The following is a 23547-nucleotide window of genomic DNA, read 5'->3' on the forward strand; positions in this document are numbered from 1 at the left end:
GAGATTTTCACTGTGCGCCATTCTTGGCTTCAATCTTATTAGACATTCTTCCTTCAAAGTGGCGTTTTATTTACTCTGTTAACGGGATTCTATTTTACAGATCTTCTCTAAAGTGATCATTATAATTGAATGCCGTCTGTGATATTGTAATTCAAAGCATTGCGCAGACAGTCAGTTACTGTGGGAAAGTGTTAGAAGACAACATTTTCCTTCTCTCTGTCCTCCTGCGTTACGTGGCAGTCGCACATCGGTCAGGGACTTGGAATGAAATTTACAGCCTTCTGGACGTCTGCCTAGTCCACATCCAGATGGTTGGATGAGTTTCCTCTTTCTTTCTCACTTTGGCAATGTTGGGTTGCTGCTGAATAATAAAATCTCTTTTTGCCTTTTTTTCTATTAAAATGACAATGAAGTCTTGAGGAATGCTTCCTGATTAACTTTTGATCCTATTGGATTTTTTTCTGTTACTTTTTTTAGTGCTCCATGGTCCTACTTTAGCCTTGCATTGTCTCCTTCTAAGTGGCTTTCGCTTAGTTTCGAAAATGGCTTTAAATTTGGCAACATGCTTTTGTTGAGTAATAGGGAACTGAACTGTAGAACATGAAGCATGAAACTTCAAATATGAATAAATCAGACAAGAGTTTTTCTTTGGTGTCTTGCCAGGGTGTGACAGACCAAGGTCAATCACAGTTAATCGAATGAATGTGGGAAAGTGGACAAACAAAGCTTTTAACTGCTTATGCATGAACATTTTAACGATTATGCATGAAATGACTTCAATCACTGGAACTGTTTGAGATGGCTTTGGCATGCAGTTTATTTGAAAAACAGAACTGAATGCATAGTTCACCGAAGGGATTTTATTTGCACTGTAAATCACAGCTAGTTTTCAGTGGGTGCCTGCCGCATGTCAATACCCAATCAGATTATTTTATTTACAGCCGATCAAACTGCGTTTAGCTCTTATGTTGCCTCCGGAGCTTTGCTGCAAAACCCCTTTCACTCCAAAATGTGCTACTGAAATTTTTGTTTGGGTAGAAATGCCATTTAAAAAAGAATTGTCTGTGTTTGTCATCACTTACAGTTACATGGAACATTGAATACAGTATTATGCACCGGAATTTCACATTCTCGTGTATGGAAACTGAGATACACCAAAGCAAAGCTTGCAGCCTATCGTCTGTCGTGTAAAATGTATTTTCTTTCTAGCATCTGTGGATACCTGAGCAATGAATGTGCAGATATTAATTCATATACTTTTGGTTCTTAGTGTGCCACAATGTTCCCTCATGAGAGACTGGAGCTCCTTATCACCCCTGTGGTTTCAGGGAGCCAGTTGAGTTTAGTCTGTGAGGAATAGTCTGCAGTAACCGTTGGAGATAATGATGCTGTATGGCTGGCAGAAAGAGTAAGAAAGAAGGTGTACAATGGCCTGCTCCACGCCTGTCTATCTGCCAAAGTTGTGTCAAAGTAGCGTTAGTCCGCTATTCCCAAGGCCCGTCTGATTTCCCTGTGAAAGAATGGCATTGTTCAGGGCGGCCATTCCCTCATTTTCATATAATGGCTATAAGCTCCAGGAGATTTTTCTCCCCCTGACCCATAAAGGCAAGCTGCCTGGCACACAGACTGTAAACTATGATGTGGGATCATTTAGCTGAGCTTTATGGTGTGGCTCGTGTGTAGATGGACACAGAACTATCTGAGTTGGCCAGTTTTTTTACTAACAATTATGTGAGGGTCAAATTAGGCACCATGATTCTAAAGTGAAAATCTGCTAACATTGATGTCGATGCTTAGACTTGAGGCAGCCTTGAGACCCGTCTAGTATCAAGCAAGCTAAGAAATACAATAATAGCGATAACATTTATAATACAATGCAATGTGAGTCGCTTTGAATAAAAGTGTTGGCCAACGCAAGTGTTGCGTAATGTAAATAATATGAAGCATGGGAAAAGAAATAAGTGCGCTTACCATAGCAACCATAGCTGCTGCTGTATTTTGAATATAAAATGAAAGACTGGGATCAGCCTTCACCTTGGACCTATAAGCGTGAGGGCGTGAAACACACACAAAAAGTTAATTTTGTATTTTTACCTGAGCTGAATTAATAAAGAACTAAGCCGTTTAAATGACTCTCATTACACATTTGTGCTTATTTGTGCATAATGCCAATTTAATGCAAATTTCCAGAAATTCTGAGAAAAATAAATGATGCATTAGTGACAAGACCGCTTTAAAGGGATAGTTGACCCAAAAATGAAAATGGTGTCATCATTTGTTCACTCTTTGGTCAAACGTGTAAACGTATAACTTTCTTTCTTCTGCAGAACACAAAAAAGATATTTTGAAGAATATTGGTAATGGAACCTCACCAGCATCCATTCACTTCTATAGTAGAGACAGAAAAAAAGTGGGTTGAAAAAGTCAATGGGTGCCGTCGGTTGTTTGGTTACAAACATACTTTACAATATCTTATGTGTTCTGCAGAAGGAAGTGGCACAGGTTTGAAATGACACCAGGGTGAGTAAATGGTGAAAGAAATGTAATTGTTTAGTTGAACTATCCCTTTAAATGATCCAGCTGGAATTTGGATGTCAGCATTGCTCTGAGCATTGCTCTGTCTGTAGTAGGCAAGGTTCTCTTCTCTGAGGAAACTTCCTGAATAAAAGACTATTTGGAGGATAGAGGGAGATGTCAGGGTGGGGGAAACTCCTCTGTGACGTAGTGTGGACCGAGTCCTCTCTTCAACTGTCTCAAACAGAGTGACCAGTGTTGCTGTCGTCGGTGTTGCTCATAAAGGCTGCTGTGTGTTTCTATACATGTTGGTTATTTTGATGACCTATTGGAAAGGCTTTCTACCCGGACTTTTATATTGTAGATTCCAAAAACAAAAAAGGTTCATTTGACTTGCCGAAATTTCAGTTTTTCAGTATTTATTTTGTCCAGTAAATAGAACAGTGCTTCTATGGGATAGAAAGCAGGGAAAACATACTCCGTTTCAATACTTCATTCCAACTGTATGTCATGTTCAGATATTATATAATACAGTCAATATTTATTTTACTCTATATCAGTTTTGATCTTGTTACTATTTAGTCCTTTTCTTTGAAGCATTTCTTCTGTGTTCTGCTCTAACTGCTAAGATGGAAGAGCACATGCAATGAATGACGCCCAAAGTAAATTGTAGATTTACGGTAAAAAATGCAGTTGGGATAAAATGATATCACTGACCAGTGTTGGTTTTGTGAGGTCCATACAGAAGTAAAGAAGGTCAGGTTATGGGCACCTGTCCCTGACAAGGGCAACAGTCTGTGTCACAAAGGGACTGTATGATTAAGCTGGTGGGCCTGAACATGTCAGCGAGCCCTGGAGCAGGCTGCCTGTAGTGTTTGTATAAAACTGTCAGCAGATATAATGTGTACACCTCCCAGTCTGTCTAATATAAAAGCCAATAACTTGTAACCTGTCTCCTTCATTTGTAATCTGTCATAAATAATGTGGAGTTCTGCATTACCTAGCCAGGTGGGAATTGACCCATTTCTGATATAACCCGCTGTAAGTTACAGCCTAATATATGCTTGGCCTAAACCCAGACAGCTTTTCTCTATTCACAGGCAATGCAGCTGTTAGCAGGAAACACTTCAGTGCTTTTCTCCATGTGTTTCTGTTTGCAGAACTAGTCATCTTATCACACCTGGACCAGTACCACCTGGATTTACAGAATAAGAGGAAGAGTGCATGTCTGACGTATAGTTATTCATGTGTTGTCTTAACACTTGTGAGCTCCAGATGTGCCAAGGCATCACAAGGATGAAAAAACCAAGATGGCCGTTTCTGAAAAGGCAGATGCTGGTTCTGATCCAGTCCAGAACCGTGTCTGTCACCGAAGTCAGCCATAACGAGAATAACGTGCTGGGGCGGGATGTCCTGTCAGATGTGGTGTGAGACGAAGGCTGAGATCTGCGTTCTGGAATTGAGCGTTCAGCATCTGCTCGGCTTGTTTACCGGAAGAAATGTGGAGTGGAACCTACTCTGCTGATGTTCCAAAACAGCTGGCTTCACTGGCCCTCCCTACAAAAACGGCAGTAAATCTTTGTGCTTGTGTGTTTGGGTTGTATACATGTGGAATCGGAGCATATCCATGCCAAAAAATAATCTTGTGCAGTTTCTCTAATTTGGTGCTGAATCAATGCCCAGACTTGATGCAAGCTCACTGTGATGGGAACGAAGAGGCTTTAGCAGCGATGCGGCCGGGTCCAGACGTACCGACTCCTCTCGTAAGGGAAATGATGCATGATGCAGGTCGAGCCAACTTGCTTTCCCACAAATTGAGGGTTGAACTGAATGATCTCAGATACCCCTTGCCCCACTGGACATTGTGACTGATTATGCATGGAAGTGTTGTGTGTTGTGCTGACATGGTGTAAATAATGCACTGGCACTTTCAAAGCAGCTGCCGAATGCTCTCATTCACTCTACCATGCCAATTTTACCCTCCTCTCTCCTTCGCCTTACTTAAGAGGTGTTCGTGCTGAAAGTAATTTGAAGCAGTGCCTGCAAATTCTGTGGGGAAGATTGAATTTGGAGTGTTACTTTTTTGGAGGTCATATGGCGCAACTACATGTTTTTCTGTGTCTTTGGTGTGTTATAAGTACCGATGCATGTATTAGACACGTAAAATAAAAAAAATGTCGGTACAAAAGATGGATTCTATCTAAAAGCGAATGCTCACCCAGACCTGCCTGAAATACCTCGTGTGACCACACCCCCACAAATCTACGTCAGTTTGTGGTATGATTTGACTAAGACCGCCAAAATGTTTACACGAGTAAGGTGGGCGTACCTGTCAGTACAATTGCTTTGGAACCTGATGTTTCATCACAGGCTTGCAGTATTCGACCAATCACTACAGACTGGTTTACTGGCCAATCATAGCACACCTCCCTTTACCAGAGCAATGAGCTTTGTCAAAAATCTGCAGGTTTCAGAGAGGTGGGGCTAAGAGGAGATGCAAACATGCACGGTATGTGGAAAATACAGCGTTTCTGACCTTAAATCGTGTATACACATTATATTACATCTAAACCAAATGATAATATTTGTTTTAGCCATGTCACATGACCCCTGTACGATTCAAGGAACAGTTCACCCACAAATAAAATTTGAGAAAATTGAGGTTTTTTTTGAGGAAAAAAGGGATTTCCACCACAGGGGGACCTTAAGGGTTTAAACTGGGCGTCTTCAGACTAGAAAAGTAAATCCACCCATTCAGAACTCATCTCTTTTAGTGTTGATGTGATGGAGAAGATTTGCTGGGATGAGGTTTGGTGCTAGCTGATGTTCCATCGGTTCAAAGGAGAAAACATTCTCTCCTAAAACATGCCTTTTAAAAACTTTGCTTGAACTTGGTTTTTACAGGGCGACACGCGGTTTTCTCCTGCTAATGTGTGGTAATTGGAATGTTCTTAGTACGTGGACATCGGTTTTTCATTAGACTTGAAAAATCTGACAAGGTCTGAGCTGTTCCTGGATGGTGAAGTAAAACTCACAAAAAGAGAAATGCTGAGACTTCCATTTGTCAGGGCCAGGTTTGGACACGTAGAACCCAAGAACTCAAGAAATGTTTTCTGACTGAAAGGTATTTGCTGGAAGCCAGGCGAGTGACGTCCTCTGTGAGGTGTTGCTTTGGAGAGAGAATGTCTCCAGTATGATTCGCATAAATGTGTTTCCTATCAAGCATCAAAAAAGCAATTGCAGGACTACTTCATGCATCATTTTTGCTTGCATGTTGTTTCTGTGCTCTGCTTTTAATAAGAGCTCTTGTGTTCAATCAGCCTAATAAAACAGCTTGTGTCTCAGGCTGGCTCCAGACACAGGAAAGCCTTTGTTCCTGACACTCCCCAGTGGAAACTTAGTCTGACAGACACACAGGCTTCTTCACGTCAGGTTTACCCGTCAAGTGTACCTTACGCCCGATTCACACATACGCCGTGTGCAATGCGTATGCGGTGCGTAGAGTAACACGTTTGGAGTACAGATCCGCCATGCGCCATTGTGCTTCCACACATTTTGTAGCGTGCTGTGAAGGTCAGTTCATGACACCTTTAAGAGAAAACAAGCTATTACAAAAAAATGTATATATTTCTTATTTAGTTTGTTTCTTTTTATAAATGATAAAATACATTTAAAATATGCAAACATGACGTAAATATCGCTGGTCCAAAAGAACTTCCTTTTAAAATTTTTGTAACACTAAACACGAGTTGGAACAGAATACAGAACATTTAAAACAGAATCAAAATGTTAATGAATATTTTTAATGTTTTATCAAATACGCAAGATTAAATAATAACTATTATAATAGTATGTCGTTCAATAAATAAGTGAAACTGTTCTTCAGGACCAGTGTTTACATCTTGCCAAGTGGTCTTTAAATATTGTTTCTAGTGGTGCAAAGTTCTAGATTATTTTTTTGTGAAGCAATTGTGAGTCGGAGGGCCTGCAAAGTTTTCTTGTGCACAACAGAAGACCAAAAGCAGATCCACTGCTCTACATCTTCCTTGCCTCACCTCTCTTTCCCCCCCGCATCCCGTTTCTAGCAATAGCTTATCCTCGGGCTGCAGCTTTTTTGAGCTCGGAGACCAGTTGAGACGTGTCTTAGCTGTGGGGGGAGGTCTTTTTTCCCATAGTTGAAAGAAACTTTAGCAGAGAGGAATTCCTGCGCTGCCAGGGCCGCTCTGCATAAACGACATGTTATTACTTCAATTACAGGGAACGGGTAGACTTAGCTCGGTGTGGGCCGCCCCGAAATAAACCCTCAGACAGTTTCTCCTCCTTGTCACTCTCTCTTTCTGCCTAACTTCAATCAGAATTCTTTACCGTGTGTTGAAGAGACAGAATCCTTGCTGTTTTGGTGGGTAGGTAGGCACACACCTTGTGGTGCATTATGCAGGTATGCACGTGCCCGCCACAGCATCTGAACCTGGTGAACTCTCTGGCACAGTCTGAATGGGTGCACTCATTTAGCTCAGCTCCGTTCCAGAGAGACCTTACTATACATCTCCATCGCTGCTCTGCGTAAAAGCTTACAGAAGTCTCCTGGATTCCTCCCAACCCCCAACGCCCCTTCAGCCGAGGTCCGCTCGCACCCTCGCCCCACCTCACCCGAAGCAGCCTGCACAAAGGTGCTTCACTCTGGGGGCAGCCTTTCTGCTCCCCTCTTTTCAATACCTATTGTTGGGAGCTGCGAGCTTAATGGGAGACGTGTGAGAGCCGTTTTCCCACCATATTTGAGTACCCTCCTGACTGCCAGAAGAGAGAGCATGTTAAGGTTTAGCTGGGGAACGTTCTCTCAGTCTCCACAGGTGACTCCATCATTTCGTTGTTTGCTCTTTCAGGATGTGATTGATAGTTCAGGTTCTTTCTGGATAGCATACGTTTGTTTTAAGTTTGACGTTTGATGCCCAGTCTAGAATTCTGGTTAAGAGCTCTAGTTCAGAGGAAAACGCGTTTGTCTGTGTGGTAAACATGGATTTGCAATGTCTAGATTTTTGCAATGGTTTTATGATTTCCTGTTACTGTACTCCTTGTATCGAAAAGTGGTCATAAAATGAATAAAAGCTAGTGTTATATCTCCTCTGATATTTTTGGAGGGCAGGTTAAACCAGCAGTATAGATATTCAACCCCGAACTGAATTCTCTAAAGAATATTCCAAAGGGTCCAGCTCTTACTGTATGATGTCACCTGAAAGCATTCCACTTGTAGGTAAATAAAAATGTCACAATAGAAGATGTAGATAGAAGGATTTAGTATATTAACGATACGAATGTAGTATATTAATTAGGGCTGCAACAACGAATCGATAAAATCGATAAAAATCGATTATTAAAAATGTTGGCAACGAATTTCATTATCGATTCGTTGTATCGCGCGACTATAACGCGCGCCACATGTTTGAGTGGCGTGAGCGTGGCGTTTCTGTTGCGTGTCAGCTCTGTGGCGGCTGCGTCGTGTTTTCTGTATCTTTGCACACCAGCACCGTGCCTGACGCGGCGCTGGCGCGCTGCTGCTGCTATAGGTGACATAGAGGGAGGCCGCCGACAGACAAGGGTCTTGTATTCACGACAAGTTTAAACTTTTTTCACATAACCTACACCTTCCAAAATCAGAAAAATGAGTAAGTGGGCTGTCTGTTTATTTAAATAACATTTCCAAATGTTTTGTAGCTTTATTACCTGATGTTGGACCGTCACTCAGATGACACACTAGACTACGTTGTTATTGTAGTGTGTCATATTTTTTTCCATTTTTAATCACATTGTTAAGAGCATAAAAAACAAAAATAATTCAGTCACCAATACATTTTGGGGTTTAATACGAACCACAATTCGTATTAAGATGATTCTCAGATATGTTATTAAAGATGTAACGTAATCAATTGATGCACGAGTTTACTTTATGCAATATGTGTTTAAGATGGACATAAATTAATATTCCCATTCAATGTATCTTTTCATTGGATAGCCTAAGCATTTTCTTGGAGGAAGATTTTATGGAAAAAGGTAGTTAATTGGAGTATTCATTTGCAACATTTTAGTAATAATATCTCATACTTAATAGGAATATTAATGTATAATTTATTTCAATATTCACTTTTTGTTTCTCCAAAAATGCATTATAAACATGATTTAAGTCCTGATGTTTTCTACAGTGGACATGTAAACCCCGTAACGTGTAGATGTTGGTTTAATGAAATTCAATTTGAAAATACGTTCAAATAAATGATGATTAGCTTTCAAACATCAAAATGGCATTCATTAATATGTATTCGTGTACAAAATTACATATAAACATCTTTTCCTATTCTATTTTGCCTGGAAACGCTTCCAACACGCTTGCGTGTCTCGTGAAAAATAGGCGTCGATTCAATTCCTAGCATGCACGCGTTTTCCGTGCGGCTCGTCTCACGCAGGCAGTGTGCAAGCTCTAACCTGTTAACATGGGAGCCGATTTAAAAACGGTCACGCCAGGCTTCTGAGACGCTCACGCCACGCATCTAGTGTGTCACAGGACTAAAAAAAGTTGATCGCGCAGCATAGCGGAGAAAAAATAAATTAAAAAAGCAGAGCGGAGGTAGAGGAAAGACCATCAGAGAGACCCGAAAAAATTCCAGAAAAAAACAGCAAACCATGAGAGGCTTCTTGATTGGAAATGCATCATGTAAACCACAGCAAGCTGTAATAATAATATAATAAGTAATAATAAAGCTTTTGAAATATGTTTTGCAATGTCAGTTCTATTTTTCAATAAAGGGTTGAAAATGAATGCTTTTAAAAATGTGTATCCGATTCATCGATTAATCGAACAAATAATCGACAGATTCATCGATTATTAAAATAATCGTTAGTTGCAGCTCTAATATTAATGATAGTATATTAAAGAAAATGAGGTTTACCTGTTCAACTGTAGCATGACCTGGATAAAGGTAAGCTGATACTTTAAGAGATGCTGTTGCTATGAGAGACGGCTGTTACCATGATGTTACTCGGTTTTGTAAAAACGCATTGTTGTCCAGCCAGGACGTTCCTTCTCTGCATTTCTACGAAACATTCAGATATAACACACAGACTTCTGAGAAAAGTGATGTATCTGGAATTATGCATGTATTTCTACACAGCCGTTATTAATGTAGTTGCTAGGTTTTTTATTCAGTAAATAATAATTGTATTGTTTTTTTGGCCTAATAGAAGTTATTTTTGGGGTCTGGTGTAATGGTGATTTATTTATTGTGTTGTCATCAGCACGGCTTGCAAATTATATAGTGAATGACCTTTTTGATTTGTCAGACTATCTCATTGTCTTGTGTCTTGTGTTATGTATATGACAATATATTGTCGTCCAGCCATGACAAAGTGTGATTCTGAACTCAAATGGAAAACTCAAGATTTTTCATCAGATTAGACATTACTTTGTTTTTAAATCTGACCCTCTTTCCAGTATCAACATAATATACATTTCTCTCTCTCTCTCTCTCTCTCTCTCTCTCTCTCTCTCTCTCTCTCTCTCTCTCTCTCTCTCTCTCTGTCTGTCTCGCTGTCTCTCTGTCTCGCTGTCTCTCTCTGTCTCTCTCTGTCTCTCTCTGTCTCTCTCTCTCTCTCTGTTTATCCTCAGTTTGGTTTGAAAGTAGATGGCTGTCATTATAAATGATAGTTAGAACCACAACAGGCCAAAGTCACAATTCCTCAGATCCTGAAATATCTAAACACAACTCTGCTGAATGCTGAACCTCTCAGTACATCTATCACTCATTCCAGACAGGTCAAATTATAGTTCTGTCTTTTATTATGAAGATTATATAATGTGGTCAGATGTGCTCTCTACTTTGTTTATTTATGACTGCATGAGTTTCACAATTAAAAGATTGATTTTTGTCTTTTTTTAGACTTTTTTATTATTTAATATTTGTTATAGATGTCATTCAGTAAAGAATATGTTCGGATACAAGATGGCAGAATGAGACATCAATAACCTTTTTTCCATTTTACTGATAGAGAGACTGAACATAACAGTTTTATATATCAGAGACTCTTTAATGTAAGCACAGTTTTAATTTTACACAAAGTGCTATAATGACACAGTGATGCATTTGGTTATACTTTAATATATAATATGATACCGAATGATTACCATATACAGATACAGTGAGACAAATAAATATACTCCCTCCAGACTGCGACTAAATGGTCGAGACAGAGAAAACATTGTTTACTCGCGCATGTGCGACCTGCAAATTTGGAATTTCTTCCTGTTGTTATTTCATGTTGAAAAACCAGTGCAGGCTGTGTGTGATAGTCAACTGCACGCCAGTGCGCAGGTCCCTCACGTGTCACTGTTTCCTGCTGCCTCGGACGCAATTCGGACACAATTCAGGTCCTCATTGACAAGTTCACTCACACACAATGTGAGCGCCTTTTACGAGTCGTTGTTTGCTGTGACGGATTTCTTAAGCCTGAAGATGAACGATTTGATACTTGAGATGTTTAAAACTAAATTAACCGCAGAGAAGTTCAGTAAACGTTATTTATCTATAGTACTTGAGACAAGAATAAAACAAGAATGTTTGCAACCAAACTGTTCTGGTGCACCATTGACTTCCATAGTTAGGAAAATAACTCAATGGTAGTCAATGGTGCCCCAGAACTGTTTGTTTTCCCACATTCTTCAGAATCCCTTCTTTTGTGTTCAACAGAACAAAGGAATTTATACAGGTTTGGAGCAACTTGAGGTGAAGTAAATTATTTTTGTGAGAATTGCAATTTTAAGTAACGTACAAATAAAATTTACAATGCACAAAATACACATAAGAATACTGATATGCTAAATGTTATGGCCAGAGGTGTCCCACTAAATTAATCTTTCTCTTTATGTGTATGCAGACTTTTGCAGAATTTGCTCTTTAACAAGCATGTTAAGCATTAGATGCCGACAGACGCTGTTTATTATTTTCTCCCCTTGAGACTATTGCTCAGAACCAATGACAGAACTCTTCTTTTGATGAGCTTTGTACCTGTTAACACTACTTTGATACCAAAACCCTAACACGTCATACCACATATACCCAATAAGATGGTATACACTCTGTGTTGAATGATCTAAGGGTTCTCAAGATATCAATGGCTCTTTCATGTTTGTAAGTGTTTTTGGTCCATCTAATGGACATATACAGGTTGATTTTAATCTTCACACTGTTTGATATGCCCCTTGGCTGATGCTGATTGTATACAAAAGACAGCTGCTTTCTCAAACCTCCTGTCTTGTCATTTGTAGAATTCAAGGTCTGGTATTTCACCTCCAACTACTCTCTCTAGATTTCTCTTGATTTTCTTATGGTTAACTTAATTTTTTGTAATTAAATGTTGTTAATCAATCCTCTGTGTCTTCAACTTCAGCAGGTGATGCATCTGAAGCCCAGGGCATGAAAAGAATAAGAGATTGCATCCCAATAGAGCTTCTGTGTGTTTTTTTACAATTACAAGGTTGAGGAACTCTCACAGTTGAATGGGCAGGACTTTAAAGTGATAGTCCACCCAAAAATGAAAATTCTGTCATGAATTACTCTCTCTATTTGGAAAAATGTAAGCAAATTACACTTCTGGGTCACCATTCACTACCATAGTACGAAAAATGACAATGGTAGTCAAAGGTGCCCTAGAACTGTTTCTTCTAAATTCTTCAAAATATCAAATTTAGTCTTCAACAGAACTAAGAAATGCACACAGGTTTGGAACAATTTGAGGATGAGTAAATGATGATGGAATTTTCATTTTTGGGCGAACTGTACCTTTAAAAAATATTTACGTACATCAAAGAATGCTTTTTGTCAATAGCTATAATTTTGGGGGATTCTGTCAACCAGTTTGTGGTGATTTGAAATTCTTATTTTCTAACAAAGGTGGATGATAGAAGTTTTTTTAGATGCAAGAGCTGTGTCATTGCCAGTGTGAAACTTTCACAATTCTAATATTACTAAACAAAATGTATCATGCCACTCAATAGAAATAAGAAACCTGAAGTGTTCAAATCCGGTGTTCAATTGTAATTCTGGCAATCTGGTTTAGTTTTTTGTCCGTCTGGCTATACTGAAACTTTTGGTGCAGATATTATTAGTGTAATAAGACTACAGCGGCTGTGTTTTTGGTGAGGTTAAAGATGGTTCATAGAGCCGACAGTCTTGTTGCACCCCTGCCCTATTTTTTGCATTCCACAAGTTAGGAATTAGTCCGACCCGACCTCTAGTTTACAAAGGGTCAGCGGCACACAGCTTTGTGCTGTGCTGGGAAGGAACAGTTTGTGGTTCAGCATTTGACCGACTGTTCCCACCGTGTTTTCCTTTTTTCATGCCCATCTAGACGACGGAAACCGGTTGGCATGTGACAGGAGGAACCGGACGGGTGAGGGAGAGACAGACAGACAGAGTGAATGAGAGAGATGAAGACTGGCTGTGCCGCACGCCTCGCTGCCCTGGATTTAATTAGTCTTTGTGATATTTATGCATATATAAAAGTGGGAGCTGCTCAGTCTTTCAGCCCACAACTCTATTGCCGTGTTATAAGGCACATTTTTTCCCAGTTGCACTAATCCCTGACTCCAGAAAGTCGGGAGAACTTCTTCTTTACCTGTGACGCCTTCCCAAATTGATTGGAATCCTTCCGTGTTTGTATCCGCTTCTGTGTGCACATCATGCTGTGGGAGAGGAATGTTGTGGATCGCCCACATCTGGCGTCATGTGATGAGGGTGTAAGTTGTTGGGAGTTGTTTTCCTAGGATAACATTTGGCAAAATGCATGGTACATGTATTAAGCGTGCATATGTGTGTTTGTGAAAGCTTCTCACTTCATAAGGCTCCAGATGACTTGTGTTAGCAGGGTTGTGCAATCATGACCCACAGCTGGCCCTTTCCGCCAGGCTTACAGGAAACAGGAAAGTCAGGGTGTGCATGACCAATTTTTTTCTCTTTTTGTGCTGTGCAGATCTGGACTGAGCAACTGTGCGAAATCACCCACCATGTGAAATAATCGAATAGAGTGTATGTGTGTGTGCACTCGCATTCGGTGTGTTTGTGTGACCGTACCGTACTGTACTGTACTTACCTTATTGTCCTCCACAAAGTTAAATACACGGTCTACTCTGAGCGGCCCCTCGAATGCAGGAAGTGGCTCAGTGTCTTTTGTTCTGAATGGGAGAAAAGTGATATTCATCTCCAGTTAGTCAAAGCGCTGCCATTCAAAAATCCCCCGCTCCTTCATTCAAAAACCGCCTTTCCTTTTGTATTTCTACAGACATGCGAAAGGCTTTGGAAAATGAGTCTTTGCATTACAGGGGGACTTTAGCAGGTGGAAAGAGAAGACATACGACAGGTAGACACGCCAAAACACAACATAACAGTCATGGAAAGCCTTAGCAACGGCACTAAGCAGTTACACACTTTACTGAGGTCTCACAGTATGCGAGTGAGGAGAAAGAAATGAGCAGTGTTCCAAGCGAGAGAAAAACATTTAATATGCTGTTTGTGGGTTTTGATGCCGGTGGTGAGGTGAGGACCACCAACATAACATGTTAACTGAGGCTAGAAGATTCCTCTCCTCCCTAAAAGCACAAAACTTCTCCAATCCACATTAATGCCCACACATTCACTCAAGGACATAAACGCTCTGTCTTTATGAGGCGAGTAAATTCACTTGGACAAAATAAAATGTCAGCTCTGATTTTTGGAATTTACATGTGAATAAAAATATTGTAAAGTTGCCTTAATGGAGTTGTCGGTATGATTACAGTAGGAAGCATTGCAGACATATACAAAATACACAACATAGTCATAAAGGGTGGGGCTTTTTACAACCTTGTGAATGGCGGCTGTTCAAAAAGCAGTTGGCTCTTTTAACTGTATAGGTGACACGTATGAGTGGTTTGTCTCATGCTATGTTTGCTAATACTTAAGGTGGTGTATGGTTATCCTAAGTTACCTTTCATTAAAGGGACAGTTCACCCCAAAGTGAAAATTCTGTCATCATTTACTCAACCTATACATTTTATTGTTCCAATGAACACAAAAGAAGATATTTGTGAGAAGGTTTTTAACTGAACAGTTTTGGGGCACCATTGACTTCAATAATAGGAAACAAATCTACTATTGTAGTCAATGGTGCCCCAAAATGGTTTGGATTCCTACATTATTCTAAATATCTTCTTTTGTGTTCAGCATAACAAATAAATGAACACAGATTTGAAACACCACGAGGGTGTAAATGAAGACAGATTTTTAATTTCCAATTCTTGGGTACAATGGGGATCGTTGGAACTCTGATTTCCAAAACCAAACTTGATACCAAAAATGTACCTTGTTTAAAAACAATGAAATTCTCAACCTTTGGAACGCTTTTGATATTTTCTAATATTTTGTGTTTTTGAGGTACATTTGGTGAAAATTCATAGTAATTCATATATATAATTGGCGATTAGTATCTTGAAATCTATGTTTTTGTGATTTGGTGTATTTGATATATTAACACAAATCTGAACTGCTGAATGTGCATTTTTCCAAGTGTGTATTCCAAGTTAATTTGTATAAAATATGTAATTTTCTCATACATTTTGTATACATTTCATTGTAATCATTTAAATTTAATTTCGTTGTGAATTTACAAAACTGTAGTTGAGTACAGTATATGTGTATCGACATTTGGTTTTGCATTGTTGACACAGATATGTGAAGATCAGTACTGTTGAAGCAGACGATACGAGATCAAATGCTGAATGAAAAGGTTTTGTGGTCTCAGGGCTCTGGGTGTAAGCTCAGTGTGGCCTTTTTGCCCCAGTCAGACGGATGGGGTGACACCTCTGTGAATTATGGGCTTTTACGTCCTCTGTTAGATTTGAGAGGCAGCCCTTAGTTTTCGCTTTCAGCAGCAAGCCTGGCCTCTTCACACAAGGCAGTCTCTCATCCCACCACTTCTCTCGGCCTAAGTGAACAAGCGGACGATTGTTGCGTACTATCCTTGAAGGAATTTTTCAATTTAGCTTATTAGCGTCCTTTGGAATTGACACCTTATTAATCAGACATCCTTCCATAGAAGAGGAAACCACCTGCGAGTGGAAAGAAGTTGTTGCAACTGAAGCAAAACAAAACACTCAAAACACACAGAAGCATGCACGAGGCTACACAAGTGCGTGAAATATTAGCCCGATTTTCTGTAAACTTTCTTTATAATTGTAAGTTTCCATCGTACAAATCCGAAAATAAATGCAGGCTTCAGTTTCAGTGGAAATCGTAATTATAGCTTTTGATGGGTGAGAGGCCGAGGCTTAGCTTAGGCCCCATTAGCTGCTAAAGCAGGAGGGATCCAGGCATCAAAGCAGCACAGCACGATGTGCTCAACTGTGCTAATCTCAGCCCAACCACCCAGCACTTTAACCTGTCCCCTGGAACTGGTACTGCATCAGGACTGACAGCTGACTGAATTAACTCTGCTGCCCTTTATTGAGTCATGTAAACTCTCTTTTCTCTGTCGTTTGGCTATCTCTGTCCTGCCCATTCTCTCAGAATCCTTCCTTTAGCTCTCTGGCACTGTGGCTTGGCGGCTTGGAAAGGTCATTAATTATTGCTAGTTGGGTTTTGTCGATGTGTGTGGCCGTCTGTTGGCTTCACTCCCTCTCTCTTTTTCTTCCTCTCTTCCTTTTACTCTCGAGTGTATGATCGTGCAATTCACATTGACTCTATTTGAAGATCTGTGACGTTTTTATCACCATGTCTGTTTGAAATATAAAATTGCAGTTCACTTTAAATGATTACTTTTGCGTGGGTTGACTTTTCCCACAGAATCCCGCCCAACAGTGAAAATAATTTTTTAGAAGTTACATATTGCACCTTTAATGGTGCATTGTGTGAGATTACGAGGAACCTAGTGGCAGAAATGCAATATAATGTACATGTTCTATGTATTCCAAGGTGTATAAGACCTTACATAATGAAGCGTTATGTTTTTATAACCTTAGAATGAGCTATTTCTATCTACATACAAAGCGGGTCCCCTTACGTGGAATTCTCCATATTGATGGATCCGGGGAGGTCCATATTGGTCTTCCCAAGATGGATCCGGGGGACAGAGATCTTGTGGCATTATATGAAATATAGACAATCACATTTATCATACATTTAATGCAAACAAACATCAGAAAAATAAGACCACCAACCAAAAGTATGGAACTTCCCGCATTGTGTAACATAATATGTTTTTGCTTTAATTAAAATACAGAGTTTATACATTCTGATTATACATTTTTATTTGGGGCTGGCACAAAGACACAAAGGGGTAATACAGTGAAAATGTTTGAGAACCACTGGCATAGGTCATGGCTCTGCATGACAGTGGTGGTCCCAACCCTGCTGGGAGACCATCTGCAGAGATGGTCTGTCATTCCAGATTGATCTGTCTGTATTTGCAGGCCTAAGCCACACTTTCTCCTCACACATGTCTTTATCCCAGCCTTAGTTCATGGTGATGGCTCAGTGACTGGGTCTAAAGGAGGTCACCATCTGTATAATCTGTTTACCTTTGTTCCATGTCAACCTCACCTCATGCACTGTATAAACCTGGAGCTTGAGGAGTGGTTAAAAGACGATGATTGATAGATGGAAAATCAAACAGTCAGGGAAGAAGAGGGAGACAATGGATGGACCACATTATGGTGCGGGTTGGGATCAGATTTCTGCTCGACTGGTGTCCACAAACATGTATAATGTCTTTAACTGGCTTTGCAACAAGTGAAGAAACAGCGGTCAAACTAAATTATTAAAATGTTTGAATTTGCTAAACTCAAACCCTTTCTATCCTTCCAAAACTTTGAAAATGTCATCCATGCATTCATTACCTCATGCCTTGATTACTGCAACTCACTCTGCTTTGGAGTAAATCATATATTGATAGGGCGCCTTCAGACAGTACAAAATACTGCAGCCAGTTTGCTGACTGGGATTCGAAAAGTTGATCACATTTCTCCCCTTTTAACTTCTCTCCACTGGTTACCAGTTAAACTGAGTTTTACATCTTTATTTTAGTTTTTAAAGCATTGCACGGACTAGCACCAGCATATCTCTTGGAATGTCTTGTTCATACATCTAGGTTAAAGCATCGGGGAGGCCGTGCTTTTGATATCATAGGCCCTAAACTCTGGAATAATCTTCCGACATCGATCCGGATGATGCCATCAAAACAAAACCGAAAACACATTTGCTTAATGAAAATTGTGAATTTTATTTCTATATGTTTGATGGTTATTTGAGAATTTGAATTGAGTAAATTGAGAATTTATTAGTATTCTACTCAATAATTGTAAACGTATGTATAAATCTGACATTTTAAGTGGTAACTTTTAGCATCACTATTACTCATACTTAGATTTTCTCAACCCCTGACAAGGGACGGATTAACGTATGGGCCAACTGGCCATGTCCCCAGGGCACTAGACCAGCAGGGGGCCCTGGCAAATTGAACAAAATATTGTGTGTCGCGAGACCCTCGCGGTTTGCGCTGCACTTTTTCGAATCATTCCTGAACCCTCTGTCATACGTTTTTAGACACAAAGATGCCTTCTGTGTTCTGTGTATTGGGGCATATGTGCAACACTGTTGTCATAAAATATGTAATGCCAGGGGGTCCTTTGAGAGGTCTGTGCCCACATCACAGGGCATCAAAGTCATAATCTTCCCCTCACTGTTGACTGGTGTGTAGCTTGCTGTCCTGCGCTATTTGGTATAAATTCCAGTTTGGTATGCTGTTACTTATTATGTGATTCCCAATGGGGAGACTTGAGTCATATCCGAGGCTTGGGGGTCATATTTTGTATGCCCCTTTGTAAATCATGAGCTTTTGAGGTCTGATGTGGTCAAATGTTTTGTGCATCTCTTCATACCCATAGCATTGCTTACAGTGCTAAACCTGTATACATATGTGTTCAAGTTGCAAACGGGTGGCATTGCGTTTGAAACAGAGAAAGTTCTGCATCTATTCCTTCACCCCACCCTTCTTTGATGACTCAGTGACCTTTTAATTCCCCAAACCCTCCCCCCCTGGCCTCCATAAACCCAGAGTCACGCAGCACTAAACCGCTCCATCATTACCGCCTTCAGCGAATCGCGTTTTCTCAAAGCTGAGTTCATCGTTAGTGGTGAAATCACTTACCACAGCCTAGGTTCTCACTACAGGTCTCATAACGCAAGCTCCGGGGGGCGGCAACCCTTTGTCGTGTCAGTTACACAATCTTCTCATTTCTTAAGGCCTCCTGGTTCACAATAACACCGCTGTGCTCTACGGTTGGCTTCAGTTGCCTGCTGAGTCATCCAAGGAGGTGATGCATCTCCCATCCAGTCACTCGGAACATCACAAACCAACCGAGGATTGTGAAACCACGTAGAATGAATAAGCGCATCCACTAGTTTAAGAGCATTCTGCAGCTTTTGCGTGCTCTTTTGTCGACCTTGTTTATTTTTCCTTTTTTGATTATCTTTCTTTCTTCTGTCTCCTAACAGAAAGGCAGTCCAGGAAAGTTCTCCATGAATGTACGTCACAATGATGATGACCGACCAGATTCCGCTGGACCTGCCGCCGCTGTTGAACGGGGAGGTCGCCATGATGCCGCACATGATTAATGTTAATGGGGATGGATCGCAACAGGTGAGTGTGAATGTGCACAGGGCTCGAGCCAGAAATGACTCAATGTGGGGGCATAGAAAGATTACATCTTCATTTTTACATGAAATTCTATTTTAGGTCAAGATCTATTTTTGGGTTCGCCTCAGACTGTTCACCATATAATTAAACCACATTATTATTTTATATCGTGACTGTCTTTTTGAAACCTTGTACGTCTAAATTTGCTGTTTTTCAAGAAAAGGAATGTACTTTTTAAATGGCTAAATACTGTTGACAAGCCCTTGTTTTGCAAGACCCAATGACAAATAGAAAGGGTGACTAATTATAATGATTCATGGTGAAAACATTTAATGATGAAATATGGAGATACGAGGTCTCAGAAGGACAGCAGACTTTTGTGTTAAATTATTTACATAAATTGTTTATGAAAATCTGTTTGAGGGGAGAGTATTTCTTACTATTATAATAGTTATTTTTTCACATTCTCGTTGTTTTTGACAAGTTTTTAGAAGTTATAGTTATTCTATTGATTCTACCTACTTGGTTATAACATGCCAGGTTTGCATCAGCCTGGTCTTATGCGCATTTTTAAGTTTGGCTTTGGCGAAACGTTGAACCAACTTTTAATAAAATAAACAAACAGCAAAACGAAAGTCCTTCACGGTCGAAACAATTGTTTGTTGTCAAACATAAAATAAAGTCCAGGCCTTGTCCTCTCTCGCCCTTCACTGTTGTCGCTCCTCCTTTATGCTTCCGGAGCTCCTCAGTGAGAGATGCGAGACCGGTGGATGCGCGGCTGATGCTCGTGCTGTTCCCTCACGGCTCTCGTCCCGCTCTGTTCGTCACAAGCTGTTACCCTAGATTTTGTCTTTCTTGTTGTCAGATCTTTTTTTTATTTACTGTTGCTTACTAGGTTACCAATACCACCAATCTGCTCGAGGAACACCAAGCTGGGACTCGAACTCGGGTCTTCCAGGGCATGGTTGTACCATATGTCTGGAGCACTGTCCACACAGCCCTTGTATTAGCGGTTACGTTTGCTCGTGACACAGAAATTGCACACTTCAACTTTGAAGTGGAACTTAGTGGATGCACTTTGAGTTCAAATATTGTGATGTGCTGAGAGAGCAATGACAAGTTCATTTGCGGTTTTATAATCAGAAAATGAAAACTTGAGAACCCTAGTTGTTCCAGGTCAAATGTTCCCTTAAATCCACCTGCCAGTGTTGCTGTTTTTCAGAAATCCTCACGGAAAACAAATACAAAAGATGTTTCAAACAAGCCTAGCGTTCAGCCTCTTGAACATTTCATTGTATTGGTCATTATGACTGTCACGAATTGCCATGAATTAATTGTGTTTTCTGGTATCTTGGTTGTCTAAGAGAAGTTTTGGGCTGAAAGACCAACTAAGACTACCTTAACCTAGAACTCTGTACTTCTTGTTATGCCATTTTGTTTTTCGGAGGTATAGTTAAAACAATGAGGAACATTCAGGTTTTCGTACATTAGACATTCAAGAAACGTTCGGAGCACTTAGGCACGCTTCACCTCTCCCTCACACGTCTCTGTAGATCTGCACTATCAGAGCGGATCAGTCTGTTTTGATCTCTGCTCCAGGTGCTGCAGATACAGGGCCAGGCCATGTAACGGAAAGAGAATCAGACCCTTGAGAGATAGGGCAAAGGGCGACTGCAGCAGATAATGAAGGTTAAGTGCTTTGAATACTGCCAAATTCACATCCACTTTTCTCAGCATCACAGAGAAGAAAGACAGCACAACCTTCTTGTCCTGCTGAAAATACTGTTTAGGTTCATTTATGCTGGTTAGTGTAGGCCTGGTGCTCAAATCTGAATATAGTTTTAAAAGCTGTGATATTTTACATTTTTAGGGAAATTAATCTGCTATGTAATCTTATTAAGAACGTTAACCCACAAAGTGACATTTACTCACCACCGTTCCAAATTTTATTTATTTTGCATAATGAAATATTGTATAAATATTTTTATATATTTGTAACCAAATTACACTGACTTCCATTGTATGGACACAAAACCACTGAGACGTTTCTCAAAATATCTTCTCAATCTTTTTTTTTTACAAAGGAAAGGGTCAAATACAGATTTAGGTTTTGGGTGTTTTTACATTTTCTTTTTGGGTGAACTATTCCTTAAATGTTTTCTTAAGAATAAATAAACTGTGGCTTATTGTAAAAGTATTTTTAGAAATGACCAAAAGTATTAATTGTTGGTGTAAAAATTTGAATGCAGTATTGTGAGGTAACACATTGCAGTACCTTTAACATAAATTTGTTCCTGCACCCTTGATATGTTGGTTAAAATGATAGTTCAGCCAAGAATAAAATTTCTGTCATCATTTACTACCCGGCTTATCATTTCAACCCTTTATGACTTTCTTTCACAGAACACAATAGAAGATATTTTGAAGAATGTTGTTAACTTGCATTGGTTTTGTTCATACAATAGAAGTGGTTGGGTGCCAGTGGTGTTCGCTTACCAGCTTTCTTCAAAATATCTTCTTTTGTGTTTTGGAAAAGAAAGAAAGTGTTTGAAATTATAAGATTACATGATGACAGCATGTTCAGTTTTGGGTGAACCATCACTTTTTGACTTTTTAACAGGTTGCCAATACAAGTTTATTTAGATGACTTTATTTGGTATGGAGGATTCAATATGTGTTGAGCCGCAAGTGCCCAACCTCCTCGATTTAATTATTACATGCACGACTGTCATATGTATTGCCCACACAATTTTATCTGATGTGCAAAGGTGCAATGTTTGTGTACATTTGCATTCTGCAGATCTGTTGGGGAAGTCATTCATCTGCATGAGGTGTGTTCTGGGAGGATGGTTTAGGGAAAGGGAGGGCGAGAAATAGAGAGAACACAATCCTTCTCCCTTTTTTCAGTTTGACACGCCAGCGTTTCCATAGCAACAGCAGCAGCAGCAGCAGACATTGTGTGTCTGCATGTGTGTGTGGAAGCTGGAAGTAGGTGTCCAGATCACCAGGGCTGAAGCGAGGAGATGGGAGGTCCGCCCGACACAATCATCAGGAGCAGAGCTTTAAAGAAACCCAGCTTCAGACACGTGCACGCTGCTCTCTTTCACAGGGCTCGCGCGCCATGGCGGGCCAACTTTTTCACATCTATGGGCACGTTTGTATTCTCAACAACCTGTGTGCAGAAAACATGATGGTAAGCAGCCTGGAGCGGAAGATTTTACAGTGACCAAGGGCTCGGGTGGAGATGCTGTGCTGTTTTGAGGGAAAATTTCAACGTCTGCTTACATCATCGTTCTTTATTGTTGTGGTCACTGTAATGCAATGCTTTTGTTTCAAATGTTCCATGGCTCATTTTTGAAGTTATGGATTAATGCATTTAATGGGGAATGTAACTTCAGAAACTTGTTTTCGTTTGTCTCCGATTGTGTTTGCTGACTATACTTTGGCCTCACCGGTCCTGCTGTGCTCTTACATAGATATCTCATGTCTGCTTCCACATGTTTCATAGGTGATCCTCGTGCAAGTCAACCCTGGAGAAACCTTCACCATCAGAGCAGAGGACGGCTCCCTGCAATGCATTCAAGGTATGGCACGCTTTCTGTCACGTTACACCTCCTCGCTGTGTGAATGCAACAGGTCCCGACCCCCTCCTTCCTGCCGTCTGGTGCTACCGAGCTCTGTGTTTCCGGATTTGTTTGATGAGACGCGCATCGAATGTGCGATGTGCATTCTGAGACGGTGTGAAACGCTGTTGTTTCCGCTGTTCCTGTTTGTATGGTGTTTTTATAACTAATCGTGACCATGACTGGTGTGTTACCAGTGACTGGTGTGTTATTAGATTTGGAGCCGGTGTAAAGCGATGAAAGGACGGGCGCAGAGCCGTGACTGGAATGCTTCTGGGGTTCTTTAATATTGCTTTCTTGAAATAACTGAAAACATTGAGGGAAATTGTTAGAGAGACACCTTCATATAATTTCAAACCTGTGTGACTTTCTTCTGCAGAACACAAAATAAGATATTTAGAAAAACATTGGTAACCAAACAACATTGGCCCTTATTGACTTCAATATTACGGACCTAAAATACATGTATCAAAATATCTTCTTTTGTGTTCCTCAGAAGAAACAAGGTCATATACAGGTTTTGCACGGCATAAGGAGAATGATTGATGAGAGAATTTTCATTTTTTATTCTCCATTGGGTCAATGTATCCTCTGTCATCCCTTATATTCCCAGCTGCAAGTTATTGTCAAACCAGTTCCCCTTACAAGCAAAGCATCAAAACAACTGGTCATACCCAGCATTAACCTCTCCCTTGAA

At 40.2% G+C, this 23547-nt stretch overlaps 1 protein-coding gene across 2 annotated transcripts in view; it reads left to right on the top strand.

Moving 5' to 3' along the window:
• fndc3ba (fibronectin type III domain containing 3Ba) overlaps window positions 1-23547 on the top strand; it is a 108216-nt gene that overhangs the window by 5956 nt on the left and 78713 nt on the right. For both annotated transcript variants that reach the window (XM_079453006.1, XM_079453005.1), the window contains exons 2-3: window positions 19086-19230; window positions 22736-22811. In XM_079453006.1, coding sequence (XP_079309132.1) covers window positions 19114-19230; window positions 22736-22811 — 193 coding nt within the window. In that variant the 5' untranslated portion in view covers window positions 19086-19113. The remainder of the gene's footprint in view (window positions 1-19085; window positions 19231-22735; window positions 22812-23547) is intronic.

Source organism: Barbatula barbatula (genome assembly GCF_947034865.1).
Source record: "Barbatula barbatula genome assembly, chromosome: 3".
Lineage (NCBI taxonomy): Eukaryota > Metazoa > Chordata > Actinopteri > Cypriniformes > Nemacheilidae > Barbatula > Barbatula barbatula.